Here is a 21,241-nt window from a genome sequence, read left to right as displayed (position 1 = left end):
CGCGCAGAGCTGGTAAAAAGGATTTGAAAAACTTACACTATTGCTGAGACTTGGATGTAGCGTGAAAGTTGAAGGCTCTGCGTTCGCGGAGCGACCGACCCCTGCGAGCTCCCGACGGTAACTCAGCGCGGAGGCGCCGCGCGCCTACGCGCCAAGTCACGTAAAGCGCGGAAAAACAGCTCCGACCAGTTTTGGACTTTATAGACATATTTCACAATATATGGTTTTTGGACAATTGTACATAATTTCCTTGAATTAATTATTCTTTATATTGTTATTAAATTGGTTGTTTTGATTTGAAAGAATAATTAATGATTTAATTTAGCGCATTGCCACACCCGGCCGGGCGCTGTCGTCGCTTTGGTGTTCGTCGCGGCGCTCTTTTACACACTCGGCGGACATCACGCTCGGGCGTGTTCGAAGCACTTAAGAGTAAGTGTTGTTGTGACATAACGGCTTGTGCGAACCAGAGGGAGCACCGGCGGTCAGCGTCAATTTTAAAAAGTACTTACAAATTACTTTTATTAATAAAATTGAATTATCACTATTTTGTATGGATACAAAGAAAGAGTGAAATGAAATCTACAATTTAATTGATAAATTTGACGTCGACCCCAAGTGTCTCCCCGGCTCCTTCAGGCCGTTATGCCTCGCCAGCGCCATTACTTGCGTGTTTAGTGCGACGCAAGTGTATGTGATGTGCGTCGTTTTGTTTCTGTACAGGATTTGACATATTTTATTGTAAATAAATTTTTGGTTTTACGTTTTTTGTATATATTTTGTTTACATTTTATTATAAATAATTTTGTATTGAAGGGTTATGTATTTGTGTTAGTTTTATTTGTTCACCGGGCGCCAAGACCGTGGCTTCCGCCTGTGACCAATCAGCGTGTTCCGCGGGCTCGCGGAGAGGGGAGAGACGCGGGCGCTCGGGCGCGACAGGGGAGTGGGAGTCAGTCGTGGACCTGGCACGTGAGGCAATGGACGTGTTTGTGACGTCGCTCCAGGACGGTGAGATTGAACGGGCGCGGTATTTGCATAGCTCTAGACTTTGCCGTGCAGAAGTGATTTCAGCTTTGCAGTCGCGTTTGTTACTTTGTCATTAAGTCGCGTTCTCTCATCTTGTCATTTTTCTCACGTGTGTTCTCTTAATTTTTGCGAGTCGCAGTTTATTTTGCAAACTGGACATTCGCCATCGTATGTACCGTGCTTTTACGTTTCTTCCCGGTCATTGTGGTGTACAGTCAGACAGCCATCTTATTGCACGCGAGTCATAGCGAATTCAATTCTTTGCAGTGTGGGTAATACTCGTTACGGGCTGGACATCCCGTATTTTATGTACCATATAAGTGCGCGGAACCAGGCTTCGCCCCATATAGAAACAGTCACAGGCGGAAACGCGGCAGCCCCATGTAAGTGTTCATCTTCTTGACTATAAAGGACCAGGAAACTTTATTCGAGTTGTTCTCATTACAATTCTGGAGACTAAGTCCCTGGGCCACGCGGTCCGAACCCCCCTCTACCGAACCCTGAGTAGCCGGCAAAATAGAAACATTTCAGGGACTAGTCGACCAGCGTACGACAAATTTACTTTTATTTGCACTCATTAATAAAACATATGTATATTACTTTAACGAAGAGATTATTTTAACTATAACTTTTATACATGTTTGCTATTTAACTTCAAGATCGCCGAGAATGTTTAACGCTTTTTCGCAATTACACATTTAACGACAAAGTTTGTTCGTCGTGATATTAAACGTAGAATTTAATAAAATAAGTATTAGTAAGTTTAAAAAAGAATTTCGGTTTTAATCTACAACCCAGACGCTCATGGTGCACTGGGGTAGAGATTAAAATTCGTCGAGAATATTTTACGTTTTTATGTCTTCCAGTGCTCAAAATGATATGCAATTGTGGCCCCGGCCACAAAATTGTATTTAGAATTTATTAATAATAACGCCCCTCGCGATAAACAAAGGGAAATATGTATTAAGGAGTGCCTGGTTCCCGTGATTGTGGATAAATATCGCGATTCATTCGGTTCGCGTTCGTCACTGTAGATTATAGCATCGTAGGGGAATATTATTATTTCGTTTTTATAACACGATTTTATAACAAATACGCTTCCCAAATACACCAAACTTATTTATAATGTGTTACAAAAAATTTTTAAACATTGTGAAAAAATCCCGGGTGTAATTTGAATTATTATGTGTAACTGTAAAACACCATTGTTCGTTAAAAATGTACCTATTTGAATATTCAACATTACTTTTAAATAACCGTACCGATTGTGCTGAAAATCGGTGGACGATCGTTAAATTACATAATATTAATAATTCAAACGACGAAACTATGATTGAAAAGTCAAATCGATGGTTGTTCCAAGCATGCAATGAGCATAATAGGACACATCGTAGTGGAACAATGTGCGTTACGGGACACTTTTTCGTGTGTGCAGCCGGCGTTCATCGATTTATTAGACGTTGTCACGTCAAAAATCGGCAATCGCTAAAATTAATATGACATTATGTTGTTTTAACTATGTTTGTAAAACTTCCAACCAGGTATCTGGACCAGTAGTCGTTACCTATGACGAATGCTCGAACTGACGCTGTCCCCGCTGCCTGCTTTGAAATTAATGAATTTAAATTATGAAAACTAGGATTTTGACTCGTGGCTGCAGGCAGGCAGGGACGCGTCGACAAGGACTCCCCGAGCTGTTTAGGCCACCCAGGATGTGGTACGATTAAAATAACACGTAAATAGAACTTGATTTATTAACACGTCACATGGTACATTATGTCATCTGATACAGAACACCGTCACGTAACTGGCCGTATCATTGTCTTCCTTCTCATCTCTATACACACAGCCCTCGAATGGCGGTATTGATTCACGGTTTGCGGAATTCCCTAGAAATACCCCACCGAGGGTTGCAGGCTACCCTGAGAGCAGTAGTAGAGGCGATGAAGGCGCGTGGCGTGTCTGGAGGTTGCGGCTAATGATACTCGGGACGGTGAAACAAAGGAACACTCCAATTAATTAATGAATGAATGACTTAGTTGAACCACTGGCTGAGGACTGAAAACTAATACTAACATCACTACCGGAGAAAAAGTCTGACCTGGAATTGTCCCGTAGGTCGGAAGAATCTGATACAGGAACACTACTCAGATTATATTAATATAGTTACCGAGGGTCCATCCTCGTGGTGGCGTTGAGCCATGTAATGCTGGGCGCGGACGCGACGGTACCAGGGCACGGAAACTCACTCGCGACTGCGGCATGTCCCAGGAACTGAATCGTTAGTAAGTCATTGTTCGCGTTTGGCACAACACCGCCCCGCGTGGGCAAAGTTCAATTTTCCTCACGGAGATATTATGGCGTGAAGCGCGGGCACATCGGCGTGCTGGCCACAATGATATAAATTACGTAATACGCTAAACGACTCATGGTTGAGTCAAACACACTTAATAAAAAACCGCACGACACATTGTACAGTCGATTTAGGGCCGGCCGTGGAGCGGATGAAAACGGATTACAAGAATTTACCTATGGAAGCTACATGCTGATTTTGGCGCGAAGGTTGAAGTCTCCACGTGCGCGGAGCTGCCGGCCCTGGTGAGTGCTAGATGGCGACTGACGACTCTCCATGGCAACCCGGCCAGGGAGGGCTCGAATTCCCGTGGAAAGTTGCGGAGCACGGGAAGATGGTGACTGCCAGTTTTGTGACACAAAAGCATATCAATTAACATGTAATAATAATTATTCATGAATATTAAATACATAAAAGTTTTAGTTAATCCTATTAAGGGTAATTGCATGTGCACTATGATTAGATTGCGCATTGCCACACCCGACCGGGCGCTCGCACAACATAGCCGGCCGTGACTAGTGTCACGCCGTTCGGTGCACTGCCCTAACCTACTCTACCTGGCACTTGTGGGCATGTTCGTTACACATGTCCTAATTCAGGTTTTGAGGACACATAACGGCCTGTGCTCTCAGAGGGAGCACCGACGGCGGCGTCAGAACATTAGATTAAACATGTATAATTGTTAAATATTAATAATTTACCGAAGTATGAACTAATGAAAACTTAATCTCGTGAATCGATTTTGCCTCATCCATGTTATATTATGTAATTTTGGTTCAGCATTGTTTGGATTATTTCATTTCGAAAAAAAATTAAAATTTTTTAATATGATTGAAGTAAGTATAGTATTATGTATTAGACTGATTAAATCTGTATAAAAACACAAATATCAGTGTTGCAGTGGCATGCTAGGAGGAGGCATATTAAAATATGAGCACTACCAGATGGAAGAGGCTTTGTAGGCTATGAAGGATGGGATGCCCATCTTACAGGCCTCGATAAGACATGGTGTTCCAAGGAACACACTTTTCCGATGAAGTAAAAGGAAAGACACCTGTAGGAAGAAAAATGGGACCCGAATCTTGGCTCAATAAGGAGGAGGAGAGCATGCTAATAGAGTGGGCCTTTTCTTTCTGCACCGCGACCCGGATACAGGACCCGGCCTGGACGACTGTGGGACACAGGTGGTCCCAAATCTCCATAGTCCTGAAAGGGTACTTTAGACTAAGGGCCCTCACCGAAACAGTAAATAATAGGTGTACGTGACCCCAGTGGTGAGGCCCACCATATTCCATACCGTCCAAGACCATGCACTGGCCAATCACCCTAGTGCTGAGCAAACACTGTGGGTGGTAAAGCTGACTTTCCTTTGGCCAGACACCCTGGTGCTGAGCAAACACTGTGGGAAGTGAAGCGGACTTTCCATTGGCCAGGCATGGCCACAGACATCATTCGGTGTTGTCAGGGCGTGTCAATGTTGCCAGCAGCATAATTCGCGCTGCACAGATGGGGAAAAACAGTATTTGCCATGATGGCGAAACATACTCTTCCATACCCTCACCATGGAAATTATGGGCCCATACCTGCGTACATCGTCATTTTCACGGATGTCTTTACCCACTTGGCGAAGGCATTCGCGGTGGCAAGCATGAAGGCCGGCATGTTGTTTGCGCTGATAGAGCACAAGGTCTTCCCATGATATGGGTATTCAGGAGTGCTGTTGAGGGACAGTGGGGTGCAGTTCACAGGACCACATTGGATCCCAGGCTGTGAGTGGTGGGGGGTGTATCACCACACTATGCCCACCTACCACCCACATGCGAACACTACCGAATGCAGAAACCAAGACATCAAGACCAAGCTGTGCACTCTTCTGCCAAATTAGTGCAGGGGCGTAACCTCGCTCCTGTGGCAGAGCAGACAGAGAAAGCCAGGCAGTGCTAGGTGCAGTTTCTCGTGCGGCGCACACACCAGATGTCCTGACCCCCTGTCTCGCTGGACTGGGGTCAGCTGGAATATTTACGGTGCTACCACCTGTCGGCTGCTGACCTGAAGGTCTGCGCCGGGTTGGCACCGAAGTGGTCTGAGCCACAGAGGGTGGTGGGCCATATTTACATTTCACGTATTTATCTTCTAGTTCAAAATCCATTTTGATTAATTATCTCGTATGACACGTTCGCATTTTAAACGCGATGTTCACAATAACAAAGCTAAGGGATGTATGGACATATCAGTGGATGCGAGAGTCGCATCGCTAAAAATCTCGAATTAGTGGACGCATGAGAGGATGCATCGACATCCCTTGTGAGAATTCGGATACAACTCAAAGATGGCCACGTCCATTACGATGCACTATCTATGGATCCCTTAGCTAAGGCATCCATTAGGCCACTATTCGGATACAGCTAATGAAATAACAAGACTGCTGGTTTGATTTATATAACTGCCCTTTTGCTAAAATAATTAACTTAGCTTTTTCTTTTCATTTATCTTTAAGTATACATGTATTAAAATATATTAATTATAAACAAAATACATCTAAAAGTAAAACAACCATCTATCTTAAACCTGACCCTGGTTTAAATGAGCTCGTAGTCTCGAAGACAAGACAATTACATTTTGTTTTTAGTTGGCTTTTTAAATTACTTTAGCTCAAATTTTATGTCCTGAAAACTGGTGGTCCTGGCGCCGGAGGATTTGTAGATTAAAGTCCTGAAGAAAACGTTTTATGTAGAAACAGGATGTCGACCGGAGTGGGGAGAAAACTTCTGACTGCATGAGCCCAATCACGGACTGCTAGTTTGGCAGTAAATTCCATTTTAATTCTTCTACTTAATTCTTGGACCCCGCCTTCAACCAAAGTCCCAAATTGTTTAGACTGGTTAACAGGCGACTAAGGCTGGGCAAAACTACGCCCAGGGAAAGGCATATATGTCATGAGGGGGGGGGGGGGAGAGATATGATGATCACTTACCCAAACAGCGGGGAGAAGTCACGTTAGCTGGCTCCAGGAGTCGAGTATTTTACTCCCGGCATGGAAATTCGCGGAAGCCATGACGAGGAAAGAAATAATTTAGATAAAAAAAATTGGTTGTCTGTAAAGTCGGTTTACGGATGATAGTTTAACGTGACAACGTCATAACAAAACATTGATGAAATGATTGATCCAGAAGAAATGGAAATATCATATTCGGCCTGAGACTGAGCCGTAATAGGTTTTTGAAACCAAACCATTTAGGCATTAAAAATATTATATTCTTTGAGGAAGATTTTTTTTTTTAATTTTTCTATCTTTTGTATGATAAAATCTACCTCTGCATACTTCTATGAATAAAATTTGATCATTTTTATTGAATTATCACTATTTTGTATGGATACAAAGGAGTGAAATGAAATGTACAATTTAATTAATAAATTTATTTTTATTTGCATTCATTATTCAAATATATTTATTACTTTTGAAATGTTACGTGCATCGTATTTATTTTTACAAGTACAAAAAGAAACTTCGCACCTGCTGGGATTCGAACCGACAATCATACAATTAGAAGAGAGCGCCGCTGATCGCTCAGCCACTTTTTTTTTTTTTTTAAAGATTGATGGCACACTGGCAAGTTGGGACAGTCACCAGTGTGCAACAATTTCCCCCCTTAATGTTGTAGTGTTAAGTCACCCCGAGTCATTGTGGAATGGTAGTGTTGGTTGAAGGGTTTTATTAAGACAACACAATTTACAGCCATGTCTTACCCGGGATTCGAACCCGGAGCCCCCGCACCGTAGCCCGGTGTGCCGTCGACTGCGCTACGGAGGCCGACACCACTAGGCCAAATTCAATAATAACAGTTTCTGATGTTATATATACATTTATAAAAATTTTGTTCACGGTAGGGGAATAATATTATTTCGTTTTCATAACTCGATTTTATAACAAATACGCATCCCAAATACACCAAACTTATTTGTAATGTGTTACAATATTTTTTAAAACATTGTGCAAAAGATCCCGGTTGTAATTTGCATTATTATGTGTAAATATAAAACACCATTGTTGGTTCAAAAGTCAAAACGTATTTGAATATTCAACATTACTTTTAAATAACTGTACCGATTGTGCTGAAAATCGGTGGACAATCGTTAAATTACATAATATTAATAATTCAAACGACGAAAATATGATTTAATGTCATATCGATGGTCGTTCCAATCGAGTGGAAGAGAGGTGCCAAGCATGTGTAGGCCCTACAATGAGCATGAAGAGAGATGCCACGCATGTATACAATGAGCAAATAGGACACATCCATAGTGGGACATCCGTAGTGGGACACTTTTTCGTGCGTGCAGCCAGCGTTCATCGATTTATTAGACGTCACGTCAAAAAAACTAATACGGGCAGCCAAAAATACCAATTAGAAAAATAAGGCATCTATGCCTTGCCGTTTGCGACTACATGACGTAGTGTCGATTCTTTGAAGTACGACTGAGATTGACTCTCGTGAATCGCGATGCATGGTCCTTACTGACCAGTTGCTGACCGCCGAATGTTCAAAAATGGCGTCGTGGCACCTAATTAAAGAAAGTTACAGCGCCCATCCAAAGAAAGGGGGGTGGTGATGGCCCAAAGGTATCCGAAGATGCCCGAAGGGGCGAAGCAGACAGCAAAATGCTCGCAGCGCTCTCACCCGAGTCGCAGGTGGACTAAGGTCGCAATCGCAGCGCGACTGCTGCCAAAGTCGATTGTGACAAGCTGTCTCTTATTGGAGGGATGAGTAGTGTGCTCTGGTGGCCAAAATGAGAACCTGCCTGGAGGGTCACAGAAACATCTGCTAGAGTGCATGGAGGGCACTCGCCACCGGCGGACAGAGCGAGGTTAGGGATTTTTCCCGCCGCTAGACTTCGCTGAGGGCTCTTTTTGACAAGGGCGAATGTCCTTGAAGAGCCAATGTCCCCGCCAGGGTTCTCTGGGGGTCGATGCTCCGAGTTGAAGTTCTCATGAAGCTCCAGGTGGGTGATGAGGGGAGGGGGGTCTAAACTTGCTAAGTCGCCTGAGAAAGGCGTCGTGTGGATCGTCCCGAGGCATCGCCGAGGGCTGTGACATGGTCCTGGACGTGCTGGCAAAAGCCTTACCTATGCTTGTCTCCGAGAAATGAAGGTTGCTAGCAGCGGGCTTGGGGTAGCGTTCGCTAGCACGAAGTCATACTGTTACAGGGGGAAAACGTAATTCAAACCGCGGTTGAGATGTTGCGATCACAAATCGTCAGCAAACAGTATTTAATTAAAGCCTGCGAACAAGCGCAGGTGCACTGGGTTGCACAAGATTACGTCGGAGTGTAGAGTAATGGAAACAAAATTAAATGAAAATTAAAAATCAAATTTATTATTTGGTTTCCTTTTTTAAAAATTAAATTTAAAATTCAAAATTTTTGCCCAAATATTATGATAAACGGCACAGATGCTCTTCGTCTGTATATAGGATAACCATTATCATTTTGCACTTTTTCCTTTATGAGCTCCCAGGGATACATTTTCGTACATTTGCCATATTTATGCAAGGTGATGATGGATTGCAAGCTTCAAAAGGACAATGAACCATGTTTTTAATAACAGTATAGTACAGATTCTTATCTAGTTCTGTATCCGTGCTTATTATGTCGTCTATTTGGTTGGGTCATATCTTTTCTTTTAACCAAATAATAATGTGCACACGTTCTAGACCTCGCTTTTAATGGAGTACATATGGCACTGGACGTCTCCAAATACGTTTACTTTTGTTACAACATTCATTAGCTTGACGCCGACCGCCGGTGCTCCCTCTGGTTCGCACAGGCCATTATGTCATAACAACACCTCTTAACTGCATCGAACACGCCCGAGCGTGATGTCCGCCGAGTGTGTAAAAGTGCGCCGCGACGAACACTAAAGCGACGACAGCGCCCGGCCGGGTGTGCCAATGCGCCTAATTAAATATGTAATTATTCTGTTCAAATAAAAAAAAAAAAAACAATTTGACGCTATCCCCACTGCCTGTTTATGTTTTATAATTAAATATGAATGTTTGAAAAGATCTCAGGGTTTTTAACGGGGGTTCGGCCTCGTGGCTGCAGACAGGAGTGCGTCTCGGAGTTTGAAAATTACGTTCAGAAATTACCTGGGCTGTTTAGGCCACCCAGGACGCCTTGTAAATGATTAATAAACATATTACAAAAACACTGCACTTTATTCAACGTTGATACACTGATTGGTCCTGTTACTGGCCGCGTCCGTTGTCGAACCGCTGTGACACACGTATATACGCGGGCGAACAATACGCGCGACCAGGGTAGATTGCAAAGTGAAATCAACGGGTTGAATCGGTGGCTACGTGTCCCTGAGTAAGATTCAGTATTCAGGCACGGAACTATGATTGCAACAAATTATGCAGAAAAGTAAACGAATAGCGGAAACCCTGTGATTAGGGCTGTTTGCAGTCTAGCCTGCGACAGAACTAAAGTCTCGAAAAGTTATGCTGTCATGTCAGTGAGCGACGTACGCGTAAAGTCTCAATGCGTGGCAAGATAGTCACTTAAAACACACGTAACCAATTACACTAAAACACGAAGAAAGTTACAATACGAAAGTAATATTACGCTGTCCTTAAACTGGACATGGCCTTACGTATTAAGTTAAAGATCCCTGTAGGGAATAAATTATTAAGCTAAGAGTCGCACGAAGTATCGTGCGACTGAAGTGGGGTCGGCGCCGAGCTGATTGAAAGGTTTGTAGAAACTTACACTATTGCTGAAATGTTGAAGAAAAACTAGAAGTGCTGGCCCGACGTGCACGGAGCGTCCGACCCCTGTGAGCCCCTGATCCAGACTGAACTCGAGACCGCCCGGCGGCCTCGCGCCTAAACGCGTGGAACGCGGGAAAACCGACCCGACCAGTTTTGGACTTAGAAACAAATTATACAACATATGCTTATAAGACAATTAGACATAATTCCCCTTACATGAACCCTTCTTTTAAATTGTTATTAATTTGGGTTGTTTTAATTAACAAAATAATCAAGTGTTTAGTTAGGCGCATTGCCACACCCGGCTGGGCGCTGTCGTCGTCGCGGCGTTCGTTGCGGTGCACTTTCTTACACTTTGTGAAGATCACGCTCGGGTGTGTTCGTCGCACTTCGGAGCCAGTGTTGTTGTGGCATAACGACCTTTGCGGACCAGAGGGAGCACCGGCGGTTGGCGTCAAATTTAATAACAATTTAAAAGATAATTAATTAAAGGGAAATCATGTCTAATTGTTTTATAATCATATATAGTATAACATGCCTTTTAAGCCCAAAACTGGCCGGATCTGTTTTCCCGCGCTCCACGCGTTTAGGCGCAAGGCCGCAGGGCGGTCTCGTGTTCAGTTACCGTCGGGAGCTCGCAGGGGTCGGACGCTCCACGAAAACAGAGCCATTAACTTTCGCACTACATCCACATATCAGCAATAGTGTAAGTTTTAAAATCCTTTTACCAGCTCTGCACCGACCCCACCCAATCACACGATATTTCGTGAGACTCGTAACTAATTAATTTTATCCCAGCAGGGAACTTTACATTTTCTACACAATTTCGTGTCCAGAGATTAAGGACAGCGTAATTGAGTTATGCAGTTTCGGCTTCACAGTCACTTAATTGTTATCATCGAAGACTCTTAGCAACGTGTGTCGAGTTCTTACTCGCTAACTTTCGCCTTCTAACTTTCATCGTCTGTAATTGTGTAACTTGTAATGTGCAATCTAACCGAGTAATTTCCAATTAGAAAGTGACTGTAACGTGTATGATTCCAGCGTACCGGGTTACGTACTTTTCGGGACCTCAATATTTCGCCACAGGTTAGATTGCAAATAACTTTGGAACACCCGTTTGTATGTGCTGTTTTCCCGGTTAACGCAACGGCCTGTAGAAGCTCTTGCAGCACAGGAGATCTGTGGCTATCCGCCGCACCTTTCACATTTATAATCGGCCACTGTATAAGTCCGTGTACACCACTTTGCAACCTATCTTGGTCGCGCGCACCATTCATGCTTAGAGATACGTGTGTCGCAGCGGTCAGACAACAGACGCGGCCAGTACCTGGACCAATAAGTGTATCGGTTCTGAATAAAGTGCAGTGTCATGTCAATTCGTTTACCAGTTATTTATAAGGCGTCCTGGGTGGCCTGAACAGCCCGGGTAGGTTTCGAACCGCGACGCGCTCCTGCCTGCAGCCATGAGACCGAACCCCCATTAAAATCCCTGAGATCACTTTCAACATTAATAATCAATTAAAAAACTTAGACAGGCAGCGAGAGTGGCGTCAAGCTATTGAACCTTTAAACGAAATACGCGGGCAACTATGTCATGTCGATCAGTATCTTTTTGCCCGAACATTAGCTCTTTAGTTACATCCTGCCATGAAGGATTACAGGTAAAAGATACAATGAAGTCAGGCCTGCCGTAAGTTCGTACATAAGCGAAAGCATCTTGAGTATATTTATGCAGATAACTGGGACTGTTCACAAAAGTAGAGGGAAGAATAACTATCTTGCCTATGTTGTATTACCATCTGTCCTAATCGCACCTTGTATGTGAATGTAATTGTCATCTCGTAAATTTGTCTGGTTTGTAGAAATGTAATGAAGACGTTCGCCCTCTACTTTACTGTACATATCTACTAAGAATTGAGTTGCCTTGACCGCAGAAGGAGGTTAAAGTTGTGCTTTCGATGCATCATGTGATAGGCGTAATAATTCATACAGGAAACTTTTTGAAATTGAGAACTGGATGTCTTGTTGTTAGATTAATGAGAGGAATATGGAAATGGTAACCCGGCTCACCTTTATTAAAAATTAATGGTACTGGAAACCATCATAAAATTTATGAAAATCAGCTACGCATGTCATCATGTGCTCCTAACACTATGTCTCATGGAGAGCATGGGTCGCCAGTAACCAAAACAGCGATTTAATTAATCATCGGCACATTATAACACCTCTCATTTTCGCTACATGTAGTCCGATCAGCATCGATAACCACTTTATAATTGTCTGGAAACCAGTTTTCTACTGCACTTTTGAATGTATTTATCAACACATTATGGTTATTTAACATTCTTTGAATTTTAAATACTGTATCTCTTTCGACTTCTTTAATATACTGACAACGATGGTTTACTTCGTTTTCTACATCACCCATAAAATACACATGTAAAAATTTATGCTTTTCACTATCAGCTGGAAACACAGAACCAATTTGATGGTATATCTGGCCTTGTACGGTAAAAAATGACGAAAATCCAGGCATTAAGGTCACTTTCCTACTCGAAAGGAGGTCATTTGGAACTAAGAGTTATACTTTCTTATTTTGCTTACAAATCGCTTCGACTCATCTGTATCACATAAATATAGACTTTTAGAGGCTGGGCCTGATATGAAATCTTAGGCAGGCTGGATTTATGTTTGCGAGGCATTTCGAAAAAGAAAATAGAGTAAAAACTGCAAATAGAGTGAGAAGAAAATAAACAGACACCTAACCTCAAAAATTAAAAAAAAAAGTTTAAGTATTGCTTGGTGGTGACAGAAAAATAAAAATAAATGGAAGCAGATGCTATAGTAAATTGAATAGTGAATCGACTGCTGATATTAAAGTAGTAGATTGGCGAATTATTTAATTTACTTATTGAAATGCCGAATTGCATTAAATTTCACATTCAAATTACTCACTCTCAGTCGGATGATCATACATACCAATATCAATTTTTTTGCCCTTCGAAATTTTTTTTTATAAAAAGTGTCCTATGTCCTTTACTATAGGTACCCTTGAAAATATGCGTACAAAATTTCATGATGATCGGTTGAGTATTTGTCACATGAAACTCTAACAAACAAATAAACAAACTTACATTCGCGTTTATATTATTAGTAAGGATATTAATAAATAAATAAATAATTAATCAATAAATAAGTAAATCAATTAATATATATACACACACACACATAATTTTTAAATAAATATATATTTTTTACTTTAACATATAAATTTTATTTCTTTGGAGTAAAAAATTATAGTTTTGTTTATTTGTACTTTTATTAGAATTATCTATCTCGAAGAATTGTTATAAATAATTATAGTTATTTCTAATAAATATCATTTTTTAAAATAAATTTTACTTGTGTTTTATGCATCTGCATAAAGCAATTACAAAATAAAATATTGTGTAAAAAATTTAAATAATAATATAATTTTATGTGTAGATGTTTTTTCAGTTATTAAGAAAATACCGTTAGCTATTTTTTTTTTTTAAACATTATCGGTATTTTTCAGCTTTTATATTTGGTAATTTTAAAAAGCTGCTTTGGCATAAAGTACTTTTTCGAGTTGGCAGCAATTGTTCTTTGTTGCAAATGGTTGCGTGGGATTATGGAAATTTAGGGCTATTATCCGATTAATTGGAAGAATATTAGTGCTATTGAAATTCTTTTTGTTTTGTTACTTCTTAGATTTCGTTTGATTAGATAGGGGCAATTATTTTGTTATGTATTTATAGTGTTTTGCTGTTTCCGTCGATACCTTGCCTTTATTTGGTTACCTTTTCCCTGTTAGTTGGTTCTGTTGACGTTCGCCATTTACGTTTTATTTCCTTTTCTCTGCATTATTGTAGTGTTTGGTTCCGTGTGTGTATTTTGTTCTTTTATTAAATACTGATCTATATCAACATTCTCCAACCTTCATCAATGTCTGAAATGGTCCGTGATCCGTGTTGTAAATGGTGGATCTGGTTTCTTTTAAAATTTTGTGCTGTGATCTGTCTATTTGAAGAATATACGTTCTAATAAAATTGTTTATATTTCGTTAGCTCGTTTGCCTAGGTAGGGGCATTTATTTTTTTTTAGTGTTTTACCCCGTGCGTCGACGTCTTGCCTTTGAGGGACTTACCGTTAGGAAATGTTATATTTACTTTTCACTTCGTTATTGTAGTATGTTGATCTTTGCATGTGCTTGTTCTACTGACGCTAATGTAGTTTCGAAACCTAGTTTCATCTGGAAACACATAGCAGAATTATAGAATTACATTTTATTACCTCGTTTAGGGTAAAATTTCAATCCGGATTGAACCTGTGTGGAGTGAACTCGGAGTGAATGTGTAACGAACATAGACTGACGAAATGCGTTTATGGTAAATATCACAATCCAGATTGAAATGTAAACAAGATCGAAGTTGGAGTCAACATGGACTGAAAAAAACTTGCCTTTAATCCTCTCGATTTAATTATCTGTTCTGTTGTTCTTTTGAACCCTGCACTGTCCATTTCTGCCTTCACCAACTCAAATATCTCATCTTTCCTATACTTTTTTCCGTCCAGTAATCTTAAAATATGTTTTTCAATCATTACGTCTAACAATAACTCTACTTCCATCTCTGTCCACACATTCCTCTGCTTTTTTTTGTTGCCATTTTCACAAATTATGCCTGAAATGCAACGAGACCAATAACAAACAATGGAATATGGCAGCGGCTTGCTCGTGCGTGTTTTATTTTCACTCCAGTCCGTGTTTAAAGTAAAATCTCAATCCGGATTCTTCATTCCAGTCCACCTCAACAAGTGGAGTGGATTATCTCACTTCACTCCACCTTCAGTCCACAACAAAGTGTTTTAAGTAAAATTTCAATCTAGGTTCCTCACTCCACTCTAGGTTCAATCTGGATTGAAATTTTACCCTAAACGAGGTATATGTGTTTTTAACCTTTCACCAACAAACATGTACAATATGCAGAACCTTTGTTTTGTCAATTTATATTATTTTGTTCATACTAGCTGTACCAGGCCACGTGCAGTTGTGGCTCAGTCTGGTTAAATTGAAAAAGAAAGGAGATAGTACCCATTTCTAATATGTTTTAATTTAGCAATGCTTGTGGGTGTACAATATTTCTTGTTGTTCCATTGTGCAGATATATAGATTGTCTGGTTTGCTGACTAGAACATGCAACGTATGATTGTCGGTGTGAGAAGCAGTTCTTGTGAAGATCTTTTCTGGTGATTGGCTCTGAACTTTGTAAATGGTGATTGCAAATGCCAATCAAATTGGGAATGGCAATCTCTTAAATTGAAAGGGAATATCTGTTTGAATCATAGAAATGCGAGGAATGAGGATATCGTCGCTTAGCTAACAATACCGCCTAACTAACATTCCAGTAACTTTACAGGAGAGACAAAAAATGTTTATTTTCAAGTACCATGTAATTTTTATTAAATGTAGTACTATTTATATTTTTTAACCAACGTTTTGAATACTTTTTCAATCGCGAATAAAAGTCAACCAATTTGATAAATTTAATAAGCTAGTTAGGCGATATTGGTTTTGATCGAATAGCAGGTAGGCGGAGTTGGTTCTTAACGAACTACAGATAGGCGGTATAAGTCTTTAAATTATTGCAGTTAGGTGATTTTAGTTTCTTTGCAAGCTTAAATTTAAATACATGAATTAATTCTTCAAACATATAACTATACAATAGGTACCTATGTATTTAATTAATCAGTATTGTATTTAGTTGCCTTTAAACAGTTAAATGTTTAATAGGCATTACAAGGTAAAAAATATTTCAAATTTGTTTTGACAGCCCTTCAGCAATCTCTATGTTTAACATGACATCCTATTTGAACACTTAATAACATTTCATGAAAATAATTGTTTTATTTTGTATTTTTAACACACTGGAAGAGTCATCCTTATATTATTTCATTCGTCTGACTTTTGTACACACATTTAATTTTTGTTGTTGCTGTTATTACAGTATCAGATTTTTTAAAATCTCTTTCTTTTCATTATTATTGTGAATGATGTCTTCTGATTTTTTCCCTTCCTTTTTCCGAATTGGTATTTTAAAGCTTCTTTTTCTCACCATTTTTCTTAGGTGTCAATTTGTTTGATGTATATGGCAGGCTGTCAAAAAGGGTGGCAGTCCGCAGGAATCACGCTTTTCAGCTCTTGAAGGTGCATCCATTTCATGTGTTTTATTTTGTTAGTGCTGCAGTAGAGCTGTGGGAAATCAGTGGTTGGAATAAACTTGACCTTATTGGGGCATCTAGGTAGTGTTTGGTAGTCTGTTTCGAAATCGAGTTTGTAATCAATCATTCCATTTGGATTGTAACATAGTGATTTGACCTAATTAACTTTAGGGTCAAACTGGACTGTGCCAGGTCGTATTGAGCTATAAACCATGGTCTCTTTACCACTAAAGTCTTTGAAGAACTCATATGTTAAAAATTTACCTCTGTATGGAAATGGTTTTCTTCTTGCTTCTGTTGTTATTGAACTGTACTAGCTTGGCAGGAAAATGTCTTTGTGTTTGAGTTTGGTTTCTATGGAGCTGTGAACACTGTCACACTCCCATTTGAGTATGCCCTTTGGTAAGATATATTTATTCAATTGTGATGTCTTTCTCTTTTGCGAAATGAAGCAGTGCGTTTGAGAGAATGCTGTTTCTATTTTGATAGCCTGCTCCATCTGACCACAGAATAATAGGCTTGGAGTTATCTTGCAATACTGCCTTCAAATTGTCGATAATACAAGAAGCAAAAGATGAGGCATCTAGACTTGATGCCGTTTCGTCAAACCAATAACATACAGCATCATGATTTCCAATGTTGTACATTGTAAAATTATGTACATTCAATTTTGTCTTATAGTACATGGCACTGGCACTGACACGTGGCGCCAGTTTGACATCCTGGACATCTTGAGTAAAGACATGACAATCACCTTCAGTAGCTTTCTTTTTATCAGCTTCTTTCTCCTTCCTTGCCAATTCTTTTAACCTTCTGTTCTCTAGGTATTCCTCTTCTGTAACACTTCCATTGTTATATTCATAAGCTGTGCATACATCACACTTATCCTTTTTTGATGTAAATAAAGATAGGTTAATTTCTTCAAACACCTTGTCGAAAGAACGTCTGCTTAGGGGTTCTTCACCAGCTTGAAGACATGCTGCAGAGCATAATTCATGCAGCTGAGTCATTGTTCGTACTATGGGTTCCAAATACAATTGTGTGCTAGGATTCCTGCAATAATGCGAGGGTAACTTGGGTAAATCAGTTAGATATTTCTGGGCAGTTCCACAGTGTCGGACGTAAAATTTGGAAACAAATTTGTTGAGTAATCTTCTTCGTATTACTATTCTTTTCCATGTATCATTAATATTAATGCTTGAGTAAAAAAAGAGAGATTATAGGGTACATCCTGACATGGAATGGTTCGAATTTGCTAACATGCAAGGCAACAATTTGTTTTTTATTTTTGGTGTCGGACGTAAAACAGAAAACAAAACATTTGGCACATCAGGGGCTAAAGTAACTAATGTCTGTGAAAAATGAAATTATTAAATTATGTTATAATTTTTTTCAGCTTGCCTGAATAATAACAAAGAATGTGCATATATTAGATGAATCATACTGTTTAGTTATCATAAATGTATACATTTTTAAACTTTGGTGTTTTGACGTAAAATGATGGGGTCGGACGTAAAATGTATGACAAAAAAATACTTGGTTCACAAAGCTTAACTAAAAATACTAAAGGAACTTAACTTATTATCCAGTATATGGCTTCGGTGGTTACATTTATCACTATAACTGATGTTTCTTCTTAAGTGTCACTGTCACAGTCTTTCTCTCTTCTTATTCTCACTTTCCTTGAGATACATTTCTTTCACTGTATTACCACTAACAAAAATGCTAACATTAGGCCTACTCTATATGGATAACAAACTAGGAGCAGGAAATGTTGGCAATCACGAAATGAACATGAATTGAAATTGGTTGAATCTTAATTTTCACATATTTTGCTAGTGAACTGAAACTGGCCTCTACTCCCAGTCACAATAGGGGCATCAATTTTTTTTACCACATCACTAAATAAATATGAAATGCAGTCTTCTTGTGAAGGCCACTTGTAGTAACTACCAGTGTCTGAGAGATGCATAACAGATACATCAACATAATCTGGCCTTAATTTTTTCACCAGCCCTGGAAACAGTTTGCCATCATACTTAACTATAACCCAGTCGTCTAGATTCACGTGGTTACATTTAGTGCTATTACTCATGATGTCTCCTTCACTGTTACTGCCCTCATCTCTGCTTATTTTCACTTTCCTAAATACTTCATTACTGTCACTGGTACCACCAACTAAAATGTACTTGTTTCCAACAGGAGTAACGCAGTGAACACTGTGTGTGTTTGCAACTGGCAATGCTTTGGCCCATATCTCAGCTACTGTGTTGTTCTTGCTTCTGTTCTCTTCTGCTGTGATGTAACACACAGTGATGTTGGGATTTCGCTCTGCTGCAATTCTTGCAAACTTTTCTGGTGTGTTTACAATGCTTCTACTTGCCTTGACATGGTTCCAGACACTTCTTTTAATGGTTCCCCCAATACCGTCAACAACACCTTTTCCATGCGAAGTCGCAAAGAAATGCCATTTAAGTTTTATGGTGTGAATTTCTTCCAGTTTGGCAAGTACTGAAAAAATAAAACGATTTTTGAACTGTGACGAAGCACCATCTGAGAATATATTTACTGTACTAATATCTGGGTAGGAAGTTTTCAAATACGTAAGAATATGATTAATGTAACAAAAAACTTGTAATTTGGTGTGTTCAAGATCATCAGATACTATTACACACCCTTCAGTTAGGTTTTTATTAATCCATGCATAAATTGTAAATAAAGTTGATTGTCCATGGCTCCAGTGAGCTGATTGTATTTCATTTTGGTTCACCAGAGATGCATTTTCTGCAAAATCAACTTAAATCACAATTTCACTGCCATTAACATTTGATTTAATGGTTTCAAATGTCTTTGCTTGAATGCGTTTGATATAGGTATGAACTAAAAAGTCTTTCAACTTGCTTTTCAAATCTTCAAATGTTTCTTGCACACTACTCAGTATCTCCATCTTCTCTGAATGTCCATCATTGTTTTGCCACTGAGAATATTTAAGTGGCTTTCTCAGATCTTCATCTTTAGGTGTATGTTGACTTATACTGTTAGTACAAGATTCACAACGGTTGGTCATACAATCTTTGGATGAAGCATCACACACTAGAGTAGTAATGAAGGAATCAAAATCTGTTGGCAAGTCTGTAAAGTCTTTCAGTGCCAGTAGCAACAATCTGACATTCTCATGATAGGAACATACACACACAAAATGTGGAATTTGAGAAAAAAGTTTACAGTGTTTAGGACGAAGTGCACAAAATTTTGCTCGACAAATTGTAACCTGTGGGTGTTTCTCTACAAATACCTTATACGCCTCACCTAGTGACACCAAGAGATAACGAGCCTGGACTTCACGTTTCACTTTATTTCCATCCTTGTCTACATCTTTGTATATTACTCTGTCTTTCTTTCCTGGTGCTTGCCAACTGACATCATCATTCTGATAAAATATATGAACCCATTTTCTTAACTTTTCTGAAACTTCATTTTGTCTGGTTCTTCCTATTGGAGGAGTTACTTTAAAGCCACATTGGTTAGCTAGACATTGCACATGATGTTGCCTTTTTCGTGGAGACTGTGGCAAATTACGCTGAATTTTTTTCATAGCCTTTCCTAAAGACTGTTTTGTTTTAAATGGAGTTGAACACAAAGGTATGTCACTGTTTTTTTCAATTGTTGCTGGCTCACCTTTTTTGTTATGATACCAACATTTCACTCTTTCACTTTCCTTTGCACGTAACTTCTTCAGTTCTGGCTCAGACATACTTTCCTTCTGTTGTTTTCTATATTTAGCTTTCCTTAATCGATCTTTCTCTAATAATTCTGCTCTTTTTACTGGATCACCACCCTTAATTCTTGCTCTGCGACGTGCCATCTTTTCTTTGTTGCTGATCTTTGCCATGACCTAAAAAGAAAAGAAAAATTAAATAAACTATAGAAAGATAAGTAATGAAGAGAGTGCTTCAGATATATTATAAAAGGGCGTAGGCCCTTAGGAAGCAAAAAGACTGTAACTGTTAATTTCAGACATAACATTTATTCCTCAAATAAGTTCCATTAAACTTTGGCTTATTAACTTTTCCCATGAAAGTATTATAAACATTAATTTTTAGGTTAGGAGTTACTCTGTCTATATAATATGGGAGTATTGTAAACAGATGTGTTTACAGTATACATCATAGTAAACAAATAACTGCCTACAATAATGAACATAAATTACTTACACTGCTGTTGGTGTAGCTTTCTTTATCTGTTGAAGAATGTATTTCACTACAAAAATACTGCAGTTTCAACAATAGAAAGGACTGTGAAGGCCAGCATGGGTGACATGTGAATAACCAAAATGCACAAGTGCAGGTGTGACAACTTACAAAACAAAAATTATGTTCTACAAATATAAATAAAGATATTTACAATATAGGCGGTTAATTACTTCATAAAATCACTGAAAATATAATTTGGTATTAAATGTAAATATTATTAAATTTGGTGTCGGACGTAAAGTGTCGGACGTAAAATTATTTTTACGTCCGACCCCCCCAGTTATATAAAAAGTTAATTCATAGCAATCTTTTGTTATGTATAGAAAGTAAAGATCAGTACAAACCTACTTTGTATGTGGGTTGTTAGAATTATATCACTAGCCTTGTGGGCTGTATAAAACTGAATACACATTTTGGTGTCGGACGTAAAACTAAAAAAACACCTGCTTTGAGGGAGGTTTATAGAACAGTTATATGATTTAGTCTTCTTAATTATAGTTTCTACGTGTAGCATTAGGCCACACAAATTGAATGGCTTAGAAACCAATCTAATATAGTATTAGTATGTCATCAAGATCAGCCAAGAAAGCAATT

The 21,241-nt window shown here is 39.2% G+C and overlaps 1 protein-coding gene across 1 annotated transcript; it reads right to left on the bottom strand.

Annotated features, from left to right (window-relative positions):
* Nucleotides 1-19,191: 19,191 nt before the first annotated feature.
* On the bottom strand, nt 19,192-20,911 carry LOC134531349 (uncharacterized). The gene is made up of 2 exons (XM_063367048.1): nt 20,609-20,911; nt 19,192-20,289 (listed from the first exon to the last, which is right to left on the bottom strand). The coding sequence occupies exon 2, from the start codon at nt 20,284-20,286 to the stop codon at nt 19,192-19,194; it is 1,095 nt and encodes a 364-aa protein (XP_063223118.1). The 5' UTR covers nt 20,287-20,289; nt 20,609-20,911.
* Between the last annotated feature and the right edge of the window lie 330 nt (nt 20,912-21,241).

This window comes from Bacillus rossius, chromosome 3, assembly GCF_032445375.1.
Source record: "Bacillus rossius redtenbacheri isolate Brsri chromosome 3, Brsri_v3, whole genome shotgun sequence".
Classification (NCBI taxonomy): domain Eukaryota; kingdom Metazoa; phylum Arthropoda; class Insecta; order Phasmatodea; family Bacillidae; genus Bacillus; species Bacillus rossius.
This window is presented reverse-complemented; position numbering and strand designations above follow the sequence as displayed.

Coding starts and splice junctions, on each gene's coding strand:
- LOC134531349 (XM_063367048.1), bottom strand. CDS start 20,286: ATGGCAAAGATCAGCAACAAAGAAAAGATGGCACGTCGCAGAGCAAGA.